General features: G+C 43.7%; 1 protein-coding gene across 3 annotated transcripts in view; it reads left to right on the top strand.

Annotated features, from left to right (window-relative positions):
• Window positions 1–13,685, top strand: part of col4a5 (collagen, type IV, alpha 5 (Alport syndrome)) — a 375,390-nt gene that overhangs the window by 232,693 nt on the left and 129,012 nt on the right. For all 3 annotated transcript variants that reach the window (XM_041195247.1, XM_041195248.1, XM_041195249.1), the window contains 10 exons: window positions 712–774; window positions 866–919; window positions 6,283–6,309; window positions 6,412–6,492; window positions 10,559–10,621; window positions 11,158–11,184; window positions 11,279–11,320; window positions 12,112–12,201; window positions 12,830–12,883; window positions 12,979–13,038. In XM_041195247.1, the coding sequence (XP_041051181.1) occupies window positions 712–774; window positions 866–919; window positions 6,283–6,309; window positions 6,412–6,492; window positions 10,559–10,621; window positions 11,158–11,184; window positions 11,279–11,320; window positions 12,112–12,201; window positions 12,830–12,883; window positions 12,979–13,038 (561 nt within the window). The remainder of the gene's footprint in view (window positions 1–711; window positions 775–865; window positions 920–6,282; window positions 6,310–6,411; window positions 6,493–10,558; window positions 10,622–11,157; window positions 11,185–11,278; window positions 11,321–12,111; window positions 12,202–12,829; window positions 12,884–12,978; window positions 13,039–13,685) is intronic.

Raw genomic sequence — 13,685 nt, 5'->3', positions numbered from 1 at the left:
GGGGCCTTCATCTAAGTTTCTCGTGGGGATTACGGGACTAACAGCGACAGGAAACCAAGACCGCGGGCTACTTATATCCCACCACCGTTCTGTATTCCAAAGGGCTGGCATCTGTAAATTTGCTCTCTGCGTTTGTAATGGCAAATTTGGCCCCCTTATCCTAGGAGCAGAGTCGTAGAGCCATTTTATTTGTGCCTGTTATTTTTTTGTGAACTGAGTCACTCAGTGTCAGAAGGCTGCTCTGTTGAAAGGCAGCTCAGCTAATTCTCTCCTTGCCAAACAATCGCACGTGCACACACACACCAAGAGAAACCGCATATGTCAAAACTGTGGAAGTCCCACACACACTGCATGTATGAAATGAGCCATTGGGTCTTTGTTTTAGTTATAAAATATAACTTTATTCAAAGTTGAGTGAGCCTGCCACACACACACATATACACACACACACACCACCCCACCCCCCCCCCATTTGGGTGTCTGCGATCCTCCACATGTGTCCATGACCCTTGACCCTTGTGACCCAGTTAACAATGTTCAGCTCCTTGCCATGTTTTCTCCTCCCCTAGTGCAAAACAAACATATACGAAACGTTGAATAAAACATGTTATAGGCTTGTATGAAAATGTACCCTTTTCCTCTTTTACACCCCCTCTTTCTTTTTGTGTACTGAAGTTATATCATTTGTTGACTTTCCATCTTATCTTACAGGGGTTACCAGGTCAAGATGGGCCTCCAGGTCCTCCAGGCATCCCAGGTTGCAATGGAACGAAAGTATGCTCTTCTTCATGTGGTTTTATTCCTTTTTATTTTTTTATTCTTAAATATCTTCAAATGTTGATGAGTACTTGTTTTTGTCACACAGGGAGAACGAGGATATCCAGGTAGTTCCGGCTTTCCTGGGACACAGGGCCGCCCAGTGAGTGAACCCAAACATATTCAACACTGTTAGAATAAGATAACAACTGCTTGTGGACTCTGTGCTGTTTGTTTGTTTTCTTACATTAATCTGGTGGCTATTGGTCGTCATGGCTTCAATCCTGTTTATCTCAGACTGTAAGGAGTATTTATCTGATAAAGCGAGTTCATCAAAACCTTCAAAGAGCTGGGAGACAGATACTGAAAACCTCTACTTGGTTCCCTTTAATCGCCCCTGTTTCAGTGGAAGAAACTCATTTGTCAAGCCTCTCCTTAACCATTTATATTCTAGTGAATATTCCCTGTGCCTTTTCCATGGCTGTAAGCCTCAGCGGCCTTCATCTGTGGCTCTTCCCCCATTTCCAGGTGTTGCACTTTGCCAGGTGATGGGCTTAAGCTGGGAAACATTTGACCAATTTAAATCCAAGCAGGTACAAGTTACTTTTGGCTGTACTTCGGGGAAGTGATGGGTGTAGTGATATTGTCACTAGACTAGTATTCCAGTGACCCAGGGTAATACTCTGATAACCCAGATTTGAATCCCACCATGGCAGATGGTGGAATTTAAATTCAATAAAAAATCTGGAATTAAAAGTTTAATGATGACCATTGTCATAAAAAAAAACCCCATTTGGTTCACTAAAGTCCTTCAGGGAAGGAAATCTGCTGTCCTTACCTGGTCTGGTCCACATGTGACTCGAGACCCACAGGAATGTGTTTGACTCTTAAATGCCCTCTGAACTAGGGATGGGTAATAAATGCTAGCCTGGCCAGTGATGCCCACATCCCATGAATGAATAATAAAAAAAACTGCCTGTCGAGCACTTAGCTGGTTTGGGGGTGGGGAGAGGAAACTCAGCCCCATTTCCCAGCTTGACGGGCTGTATGCTTTACTCCTGCTCCTATTTCTCTTGTTCTTATCTGCTATCTGTATGCCCACTTCGCCAAACAGTGACTTGCTCCAACCTGACTTTGACCTGTGTCCTAATTTGATATCATCACCAAACATTACTGTTATTTTTCTTTGGCCTCTTGTCAAAGTCACTTATAGAGGGAGAAACAGTAGAGTTTCCAGTGCCAATCATTTGGGATGCACCATGAACCACATCCGACCGGTCAGAAAAACATGCATTTACCTCCTTAATGCATGTTAGATTTTCCTCTGTGCACCTGGGTTGTGTGTGCAATGGGCCCACAGTATAAGCAGCTTTTGGTTTTGATCAAACAGAATTCTACAATTTGTTTAATTTGGGGCTGAGTTTACAACACTCCTATGAGTCTCAGGGCGGGATTTTCCAGTCCGGCCAGCAGTGGGAATCATCACGGGAGGGACGGGAAAATTTGGAGAGTGGCCAAAAGTCAAATTTTGCTCACCAGATTTTCCTGTCCCGCTGCTGTGGGTCTTCCAATGTCCATTAATGTGAAACATCGCTTCAGGGCCGCAGAGAGAGTGAAACAACGATTTAATCAACACATAACTACATTTCATCAGGGAAGTTACTTAGTTACTCCAAATGATTGCCTCATGGGAATGACTGGCGTGTTTTGGAAGGTGGCCTGATACTGATATTCTACAAGGGGGAGAAATTCATATTTTAACAGCGGTCTGTTTCTCCATCAGTTGAAATTACTCCACTACTGCAGCCACTGTTCATCACCTCAGTGTTGCACAGATAGTGCCCCCTCCAGACAGAACTCAGGTTTGTAAGGACAGAATCTACAACTGTACAGCTGGGCAATTTTCCCAGCTTTCTTGCATGCAGTGACCTTATGTCAAAGCTGGGAACAGAGCTGGAGTCAAATTAAGTTAATTCAGTGGAAGCAGCTGGAAATAGGGCTCCTGTCCACCCACCTCAACCAGGGTATGAAGGCCTATATAAAGGATGAGCAAGTGTGTGTGGCTCAATGCAGCACTCATGTTCTGTGTGCCTGACTGTCCAGGGGTATCTTCCACTGCTTGAAGTGATGAAACTCTTAAATGCAACTTAGTTTTGTTTTTACCTATTTTGTGGCAATCAGACCTCTTTCTTTCTTTGATATATTTCCTGTCTCTCTCAGCAATAAAACAGACATGACTAACGTTTCCCATGTCTCAGTCAAATCAGTCACTAGGACATGTACCAGGGCAGCCTCAGTGACACTTTGACTATTTGTGCCTTGCCTAGGGTCTCTACCTGCTGCTTCTCCTAGGACTATGATCAGTAACTCCACACCAAGAAGGATTGCAAGGTCCAAACCATTATCCTGACAAACTATTGGCCTGCTTTATATTGTCCCAATGCGTTACTCTGTTTATTTCAAAGTATTTACAGCTTGTGGATCCACAGTTGGTTTCACCACCCTTGAGCCACTTAGGGAAGAAAATCAGCCAGGCTCTGAGGAAGAGTAGGGAATGTAGTCACGAGCGGGAGTGGTCTACAGACCCCCTAACAGTAACCATAATGTAGGACAAAGTATACAAGTAGAAATACTGGGTGCTTGTGATAAAGGAACAGCAATAATCATGGGTGATTTTAATCTACATATGAAATGAAAATATCAGACTAGCAGTCGTAGCCTGGATGAGGAGTTCATAGAATACTTTTGAGAGAGTTTTTTTTTTAGAGCAGCACATTCTGGAACCAACCGTAGAGCAGGTTATATTAGACATGGTATTGTGCAATGTGACAGGATTAATTAATGATCTCAGAGTGAAGGCACCCCTAGGAGCAGCGACCACAATATGATTAAATTTTACATCCAATATGAAATGGTGAAGAGTGGATCTAAGACTGATATTTTAAATTTAAAAAAGGACAATTATGTGGGCATGAAAGCTGAGCTAGCTGAAGTGAACTGGGATACTAGGCTGGGGATAGATCAATAAAGAATCAATAGATCAATAGACATTTAAGGGGATATTTCAGAATACTCAGAATAACTATATTCCTACTATAAAGAAAAATTCTAAGGGGAGGACCCACCATCCGCGGTTAACTAAAGAAGTTAAGGAAAGCATCAAACTTAAGGAAAAAGCGTATAACTGCACAAAGATGAGTGGCAGGTCAGATGATTGATCGGGATACAAAGAACAGCAGAGAATAACTAAAATGTTAATCAGGAGAAAGAAATTAGGGTATGAGAAGAAGCTAGCTAGAAATTTAAAACCGGACAACAAGAATTTCCACAGGAATTTGAACAGGAAAAGAGTAAGTAAAGTGAGTGTTGGCCCTCTAATGAGTGAGAATGGGGCGTTAATAGTAGATAATAAGGAAATGGTGAATGAAATGAGCAAACGTTTTGCTTCTGCCTTCACTATAGAGGATACAAAAAACATTCAAGTAATAGCTGTAAATCAGGAGGTGGAGAGGAGGGTGAAATTACAGTCATGAGGCAAACTGATGGAGCTGGGAGCAGACAAGCCTCCAGGTCCAGATGGACTACATCCTAGGGTCTTAAAAGAGGTGGCTAATGAGGTGTTGGTGTTAATTTTCCAAAATTCACTAGATTCTGGAAAGGTTCCATCAAACTGGAAAGTAACAAATATAACCTCTCTATTCAAGAAGGGAGGGAGGCAGATGGCAGGAAACTATATACCAGTTAGCTTGACATCTGTTGTGGGGAAGGTATTAGAATTGATCATTGAGGAGGTTATAACTGGGCACTCCGAAAAGCTCAAGGTAATCAGGAAGAGTCAGCATGGTTTTGTGAACAGGAAATCGTGTTTAACTAATTTACTGGAGTTCTTTGAAGGAGTAACATGCACTGTGCATAAGGGGGAGCCTGTAGACATGCTGTACTTGTATTTCCAGAAGTCTTATTCGATAAAGTGCCACACCAAAGGTTATTATGGAAAATAAAAGCACATACTGTGGTTGGCAACATATTCGCATGGATAGAAGATTGGCTGGCTGGTAGAAAACAGAGAGTATGCTTATATAGGTCTTTGTCTGATTGGCAGGATGTGACTAATGGAGTCCCACAGGGGTCTGTGCTGGGGCCTCAACTTTATACAATTTACATCAATGACTTAGCTGAGGGAAATGAAGGCATGGTAGCTAAATCTGCAGATGACACAAGGATAGGTAGGAAAGTATGTTGTGAAGAGGACATAAGGAGGTTGGAGATGGATATAGATAGTGAATGGGAATGAGTGAATGGGAAAAAAACCTGGCAGATGGAGTACAATGTAGCAAAATGTGAAGTTGTTCATTTTGGCAGGAAGAATAAAAAGCGGAGTATTACTTAAATGGAGAACAACTGCAGAATTCCAAGGTGTAGAGGGATCTGGGTGTCCTGGTGCGTGAGTCACAAAAAGTTAGTATGCGGGTACAGCAAGCGATTAAGGAGACTAATGGAATGCTATCCTTTATTACAAGAGGGATTGAACATAGAAGTAAGGATCTTATGCTTCAGTTATACAGTACATTAGTGAGACCAAATCTTGAATATTGTGTGCAGTTTTGGTCTCCTAATTTAAGGAAGGATGTAAATGCATCGGAGGTGGTTCAGAAGAGGTTTACTGGATTGATACCTGGAACGAGCGGGTTGTCTTAAGAAGAGAGGTCAGACAGACCGGGTTTGTTTCCACTGGGGTTTAGAAGAGTGAGGAGTGACCTGATTGAAATATATAAGATCCGGAATGGTCTTGAGGAGGTGGATGTGGAAAAAATGAGTCCAGAACTAGGGGGCACCGTTTTAAAATTAGGGGTTGCCCTTTCAGGACAGAAATGAGGAGAATAGGAGATAGATTCTTAGGCAAGGGAATCAAAAGATTTCGGAGGTAGTTGAGGAAGTGGAATTCAAAACAGATCAGCCATGATCTTATTGAATGGTGGACAGGCTCGAGGGGCCAAATGGCTTACTTCTCCTATTTCATATGTTGGTACGTATGGGTGGAGGTATGTGTATATTTGTTTGTGTGTGTCTGAGTATGTGTATTTGATTGTCCTCTTCACAACATACTTTCCTACCTATCCTTGTGTGGCTATGTGGGTATGTGTAGATTGTGTGGGTGTAGGTATGTGTATATGTGTGTGGATGTGTATGTGTGTGGATGTGTATGTGTGTGGGTGTGTCTTTGTGTGTGGGGTGTGTGTATGCTTGTGTGGATGTGTATGTATGTGGGTACATTTACATGTGTGTTTGTGTGTACCCGTTAATCCAGATCCATTGCAGCAAGTCAGTGTCTGCTGCAAAGAGGGGATGAAAGTTGGGAGGGAAAGAAAGCTCAATAAAGACAAAATGGCCGAGTATTGTTTGCAAAAATCAGTGAAACTCAAGTACCAAGAAAATACCTGTTGTGAATAAAATGCTACAGCAATTGAGGGGAAAACTGTCCTTGAGTCAAGATCACTTTTATATTCTGTGTTTCTACTTTTGCAGGGTCCTCCCGGGCTTCCAGGCATTAAGGTAGGGTCTAAAAACATTGAATTGTACATGTATTTCTTGTTTGTACATTAAATTCAAGTTAACGTGAACCACTTCTTCCTATTTCCCCTTCTCCTGCATTAGGGTGACCCAGGTGAAGTGTTGTCATCGTATTTGTCAGGGCAGAAAGGAGATCCAGGACTGCCCGGTCTCCCTGGAGTGCCAGTAAGTAGCAGAGTCACTTGCCTTTGTTCTCACGTATGGTTTGCAAGTGCCTTTTAATGCCTGTTCTTGTGTGTTTAAGTGGAGATGTATGTGATCGATGGGTGTGTGATTGATCTCTAGGGCAGGATCTCAGGATCTTCCGGTCAGCGAGTCGGGGTACATTACCCGCTCGACGACGGGTACAATGACACGGGATGACATTGGGCAAGAACTCCTGACGTCACCCCACCTCATTTCCATTTTCAGGTCGGCGGGGGCGCAGCCGAGTCAGCTGCACGCCCACTGACCTGTCAACGGCCAATTGAGGCCATTGAAAAACTAATTAAAGCCATTAATGGACATGCCCGTCCAACCTTAAGGTTGGCGGGCAGGCCGGGAGCCTTGGAGGGCTTCGGAAGAAGCCATGAAACCTCATCCGCAGGCCTTTAAATTTAAATTTTTAAGAAAGGTTTCAATAAAACTTATGGACGTGGCAGGGAAAATTTTTAAACGTGTTTGTTAAAAGTTTTAAATAGGAGCTGATCTCTGCCTCAGGGAGACATGTGCACTCTTTAGCGCGCATGCGTGTAAGAGCGCACTCCTGGCTGAGGGACCCCACCCCCGCCCGCACAGGGAGCGCATGGCGTTTCTTGGCGGACGTCACGCTGGGCAGGCCTTAATTGACCTGCCCACATAAAATGGTGGCGTGCCCCCCGGATTGGAGGCGCGCCCGCCCATGCCCACTCCCGCATTGCGGGGTGGTGGGGGTAACTTCCCCTAGTGTGTTATGAGTCAGAACGTCACCGCAAATATAACTCTTAAAAGTGAAGCAACTAAAGAAAAGATTGATTTAGAAGGGATTTCTCCCATTCAGGCCAACAGTTTTAATATTGCAGTTGATCTCTCGTGGAGGCCGACATGTGGTAAATGTTGTATTTAGGGCGATGAAGGTGTTTGAAGGCACGTTAAAATACTATCGCTGTCAGTGCGGAGACGATCTAAAGAGCAGGTCTCGGCTGTTGGAGGGAGCTGTTGAATAAAAAATAGTTGCCTGTTAAAACTCTTATAATTTAGCACCACTTGTCCATGGGTAAAATGGGACTTCTGTTTGATTTGTCTGTGTAATTTGGGGGAGGTGGTGGTTTAGTGGTAATTTTGCTGGTCTAGTAATCTGGAGGACCCAGGCTAATGCTTTGAGGACATGAGTTCACATCTCACCCGTGGAAGCTGGTGGAATTTAAATTCAATTCAATTTCTAAAATCCTGGAATATAAAGCTAGTGTCAGTAATAGTAACTGTAAAACTATCATCAATTGTCATTAAAAACCCATCTGGTTCACTGATGTCCCTTACTGAAGGAAATCTGCCATGCTTACCTGGTCTGGCCTACATGTGACTCTGGATCCACAGCAATGTGGTTGACTCTTAACTGTTCTCAAGGGATGGGCAACAGACACCAACCTTGCTGGTGACGCCCATGTCCCATGAACAAATAATTTTTAAAAATTATGCATTCACGTATGGGCTTGTCTCTGTCGCATGTGTACTGTTTGGTTCACTTGGACAGGAATGATGTGAAGGAGGCAGCCTCAGTGTCTGGCCTGGCTAAGCCTTTGGAGTTTTAAAATGCAACTAGGACCTGTTCTGAAACCCAAAGCAAAGAGAGAGAGAGAGAAAAGAAGGAAAGAAGTAGGAAAACCTGATAGCTGGAAATCTGAGATAATAAACTGAAAATGGAAAAACTCAGGAGGCCTGGAAGCATCTGTGGTGAGAGAAACAGAGTCAGTGTGTCAAGTCGATGATCTTTTATCCGACTGAAAGATAAAACAGGTTATCATTTCAGGATGGAGACCTTTTGGCAGATGTGATCTGAATGTGATTATTAGGGGAAAAAATTCCTCATCAGTTTGCTACCATTAGCTGCAGTCAGGGAGCAAAAACAGTTATGTCTAATGCCGACAAAGAAGGAGACATTTTTTTTGTCAAAGCTTTTCACCTTGCTCTCATCAGGGCAATTCGCAAGAAAATACCAATGTCAGGGGAAACAATGACGCTTGGCTGTTAACTGTCAGTCACAATCAACTGGCGCATTCTCCATCGCAACCCCTCTACCAATCACAGTCCACTTGCCAACCAATCAGCACTCTCTTCTCCGACAGTATAAATTTCCCTGACATTGGTATTTTCTTGCGAATTGTCCTGATGAGTGCAAGCTGAAAAGCTTTGACAAATAATGTCTCTTTTTTCAGCAATACCCAAGTTCTGTACTAGCAAACGATTATTTGTCACGTATACCTTGCACTGAAGGGAGTCTTGCTGTGTATGTGACTTGTACAATCAATTCTGCACTTTTTTCCATCATTCATGTGATGTGGGCATTGCTGGCTGGGCATTTTTTGCGCATCCCTAATTGCCCTTGAGAAGGTGGTGGTGAGCTGCCTTCTTGAACCGCTGCATGCCATGTGGGGTAGGTACACCCACAGTGTTGTTAGGGAGGGAGTTCCAGGATTTTGACTCAGCGACAGTGAAGGAACGGCAATATATTTCCAAGACAGGATGGTGAATGGCTTGGAAGGGAACTTCTAGGTGGTGGCGTTCCCATGTGTCTGCTGCCCTTGTCCTGCTGGATGATAGCGGTTGTGGGTTTGGAAGGAGCTGACTAAAGAGGCTTGGTGAGTTCCTGCAATGCACCCTGTAGATGGTACACACTGCTGCCAATGTGCGCCGGTGGTGGAGGGAGTGAATGCCTGTGGATGTGGTGCCAATGAAGCGGGCTGCTTTGTCCTGGATGGTGTCAAGCTTTGAGTGCACTCATCCAGGCAAGTGGAGAGTATTCCATCACACTCCTGACTTGTGCCTTGTAGCTGGTCAGGAGGTGAGTTATTCACCATATGATTCCTAGCCTCTGATATAATATACATTGAATATGCACCAGGTCTGTATTTCTCTGTGCAGCCACTGTGGAGCCACCATGCAACAGAAACATCTTTCTCTTTCACGGCAGCAGAAGGTGCTGCTCTGAGGTTGAGAGAAGTGGGCAATTGTTAGCTTACTAGCTCAGCAGAGACCAAACACAGAGACCAAGCAATTAAAATCACCCAGGATATTTACTTATCGATGACTCACTCCCTTTCTGCAGTCTTCAGTTTTAACCTTCTCTTGTGAGCAGATGAGAGTGACACCTGTGGAAACCACACAGTACTTTAAATACACAAATGAAGCTCTCATAACCTCTACTGCTTTTTTAATCAGCGTTCTGAGTAGGGAAGCTTTTGTACCAGGCAAGGCTAGCGAGGGTTGGAGTTGAGGACAGAGGAGCCTCAAAGAGGACGTATTTAATTTTTTTCCACTTTTCTTGGGTCAGGATGAACATCCTTCTTTAAAATCTTGAGGCCATCCCAAAACCCCTTCCTTCAGGACCTGCCTGAGTGCCAAGGACCAATCATCCGGTTCCTGCCAACAGCCACCTGGCCCAATATTCTACTCCTCACTATGGGCCTCATGCTGCCCAGACAAAGAAGTCTGCAACTTGCTCATACTTTGTCCACCAGACATCACTACTCAGAGTTAAAATGGGGATTTAAAAGCACTTTGGTATTTTCCTCTGGCAAATATTTCCAGGAAATTGGTAAGCGCACGGCATTTACTTGTCTCTGAATCTAGACATTGGATTGTCAAGCCGACTCCATTCCATTAGCAAGTCAAACTGATCCTGCTGAAGGACTGCCGTGGTTAGTATTGGACTTTCTCATATCCTCTGTTGATCCTCAGGACATGCCTCACCTGTAACCTGAATTTCGTCTGCATCCATTCACAGGCCCATATCAGCTGCTGCTCCATGCTGATTCCTTCTTCCTTCTGTTCCTTCCCATTGTTTATAATGTTGCTAAAGCCAGAAAAAAATCTTTCCCAGTTGTTGAGGTAATTGAGAAGCAATGTTACCCTGTGTCTGAACTGTAGTAAGGCTGACTCATGAGTGTTTGACGTCGACACTGGCAAGATGAACTTGTACAGGCTGTTGAATGAATGTTTCAATTGATGAATATAAGATGTAAACATGAAGCTAACAAATGTCTGTCTTTCACAGGGCCCCCAAGGCACATTGGGAGCACCAGGTGCACCTGGCTCAGCTGGTCCTCCAGGTCAGCCGGTAGGTAAAGTTGGAATAAGGTTAGGTTTTACTGACTGTCGCTATCCTCAACCCTCCCCTACCCCAGTGTACACGCCCTGCAGCACTGGTGATTGATGACATTTATTTCATCCACAGCTACAGTAGGAAGGATCCCCTCTCCTCACTTTAGACTGGTCTCTTTTGGACTCGGACTTGTCAGCAAATATTAAACACACACAGTGGTGCTGTAGAATTGCAGTGAAAGTAATTGCGGGGAGTGGGGGGGTCTGTTGGGACAAATTCGGGACTCCTTCTATGCTCCAGGTAGTTGACACTTTTATGTCACAAGTTCCAGGATTAACAAAGATGGAGATATCTGCAGCCAGCATTTAAGATGGCAGAGAGCTCGTAGGAGTAACTGTGGCAAGGGAAGATTTGGCAAATAAACAATATAATCCTTGCTGAACTGAGGAGGGGTTTGGTTGCTTGGAGGACTAAATTCTCTTTATCTGAATGGCTTTTATGATCTTACCTGGTTAAAATCATTTACTGTGAAACGGCTTTATTTTTTCCAGGGTGCTCCTGGTCTACCTGGACCAAAGGTAAGATCACAGAAGGAAAGTAGACATTTTGTTAAATTGAGGAAACTTTACATACATCAGCTTACTGCTTCTCTTTTCCTCCATTTCGCTGTAGGGGAACATGGGTTTGAATTTCCAAGGACCCAAAGGGGAGAAGGTAAACTGATATTTAATTTTTTCCTATTAGTAATCATGACCTGGTATCATTAATATTAACGTACTTGCTTCATAGCCTGCGGCTATACTGGCTGCAGTTCCTTGCTAAATCTGGTTCATACCTTTGAGGCAATGCCTTAAAGGACAGTAACTTACAGGTAAGAGAAGACCTCAGAGCCTGAGAAAGGAAGAGATGGGCACCAAGCAGGAAATAAAGGGAATTTAAGCAGCTGAATAAAGACACCTTGGATGGGATGGGTTTTCAGGATGTTTATTTTTTTTAAGGCAGACGCTGTGCCAGAGTGTTCCGGAGGGCAAGAATCTCAGGGCTGAAAAGTCTGCTCCCGGTGGTAAATAGTAACTCAAGATCGGAAAAATATAGGATACAAATTTGAACGTATGACTAGAGAGAAATAACTAGATAGCAGGGACAAGGATGTAAGAAGTCACTTTGCTGGAGTTGGAGGAGCCAGCAGAAGTAGACAATGATGATGAGAGCATGGAACCACATGCAAGGGACAAGGCACGTACCTGTTAGGATGTCTCTCCTCACTGGAGTGAGAAGTGAATCCAGAGGAAATCAATGGCAATGCCTATTGATGAACTGCCAGTGTGGGCTTGGGGATGAATCCGAGATTGGCATGGAAGTCTCTAAAAACCTACATAAAACATTTCTTTGACAAACATAAATAATCTACCTCTGTTCTATCTAGATCTAACAAAGGTTGTCAATGGTAAAGATCTGGAGGATGGCCCTTCTTATTCTGTTTATCCTGTGTCCATCTTTTCCAGGGTGATCCAGGTCTTCAGGGTCCCCCAGGTCCCCCGGGACAGTTGGAACAGCTGAATTCTCCTGGCGTCGATTTCCAGAAAGGAGACAAGGTAACTGTTTCATCACCTGGTCACAGAGTGTGGGCGTTTACCGAGCTGCAAAGGGGTTGACCATCCTCCTTATAGGGGGAGCGTGAAAGTCAAATCTGTCACCCCTTCAGGAATAGGCCCTTCCTAGCCTGTGTCTCCATTTCAGATTTGGAAGTTCATTCACTAATTCAAACAACAGCTTGAGAACTTTCATCTTAGTCTCTAATACAACGTCCTGTAAAAATAATTTCAGCACAGAGAGCACTCAATTTTCCTGACATTTCACTACAATACCAAAGGAGTTATGCAGTGTTCGAGGTGATGCCTTTCAGGTGAACTGAAATGCCCTAGCTGCCTATTAAGATGGATGTGAAAGGTGCAATGACGAAATTGGACAAGGAGTTCTGGTGTTGCAGCCAACATTTTACACCTGCCCAACTGTACCAAGAACAGGTTATCCGGTCATTCACAAATTTGCTATTTGTGGGCCCAATGCAAAGATTGGCTGCTGAATTTTCCTGTGATAACAGTGATTGCTTCAAAAATAATCCATTGGTTGTGAAGTACTTTTCAATGTCTTTCTTTCCTCGAATGTTAGTGTTCTTGTGTGCAACTCCTCAAGTTTTCATCACTGTTTTGTTTTTGCTAGGGTGAGATTGGACCGCCTGGCTTACCCGGGGAGAGGGGCTTCCCTGGCCCTCCTGTAAGTATGGTGTACGGAGTTTGAACAAAGTGTCTTCAGAGCACTGCTGTCAGCCTGTCACTCAGAACACATTCTATTTGTTCTATTTGTTACAGGGTCCCCCTGGCTTTAGTGGAAAAGGAGAGAAGGGTGAGCCTGGAGATCCAGGAAAGAGAGTAAGTAAGAGGATCAAACAGGAACAAATTGAAGAGTAGTTGAGCAGCCACTTGCTGGTGGGCTAGAAATGATAGACAGCAATTTCTAGCCTGGATAAATTTGGCATATTGGTCATTTTTAGAATAGATTACCAGCATTAGACACTTTTAAAATTCAGGTTGATGCTAGATGAATATTTTATATTTTGCTTAACTCTATTCTGCGTGATTGGATTCCGTCAAATTCCAGTCAAATTTATGCTATGTTTTGTCGGTTAGATTGGCTGTCATGCCATCAGTTATCTGGGCCTGAAGGTTGGAAATTCCCTCCCTAAACCTTTCCAACTCACAGCCTCCCTCTCCTCCTTTAAGATGCTCCTTAAAAGCTGCCATTTTGACTGGTCTGTTATTTTCTATGTGGCACAGTGCGAAATTTTGTTCGATAATGTTGCTGGGGAAGTGACCTGGCATGTTTCACTACTTTAAAGCTGCTATATAAATGCAAGTTATTGTTGCACGTTGTCAGAGTAGCTCCATTGTAGGTAAGCCCAATGATATCCCAGTGGCCTCTACATTTGCTGTGACCAATCTGCTTTTGAGAGACCCTCATCTCCAAATGATTTCACTTCCAGTATTACAAATTTATACCTGTACTACATGTTTATACT

This window comes from Carcharodon carcharias, chromosome 9 (genome assembly GCF_017639515.1).
Source record: "Carcharodon carcharias isolate sCarCar2 chromosome 9, sCarCar2.pri, whole genome shotgun sequence".
Classification (NCBI taxonomy): Eukaryota; Metazoa; Chordata; class Chondrichthyes; order Lamniformes; family Lamnidae; genus Carcharodon; species Carcharodon carcharias.
The sequence above is the reverse complement of the archived record's forward strand: the minus strand, read 5'-3'. Positions and strand labels throughout refer to the sequence as shown.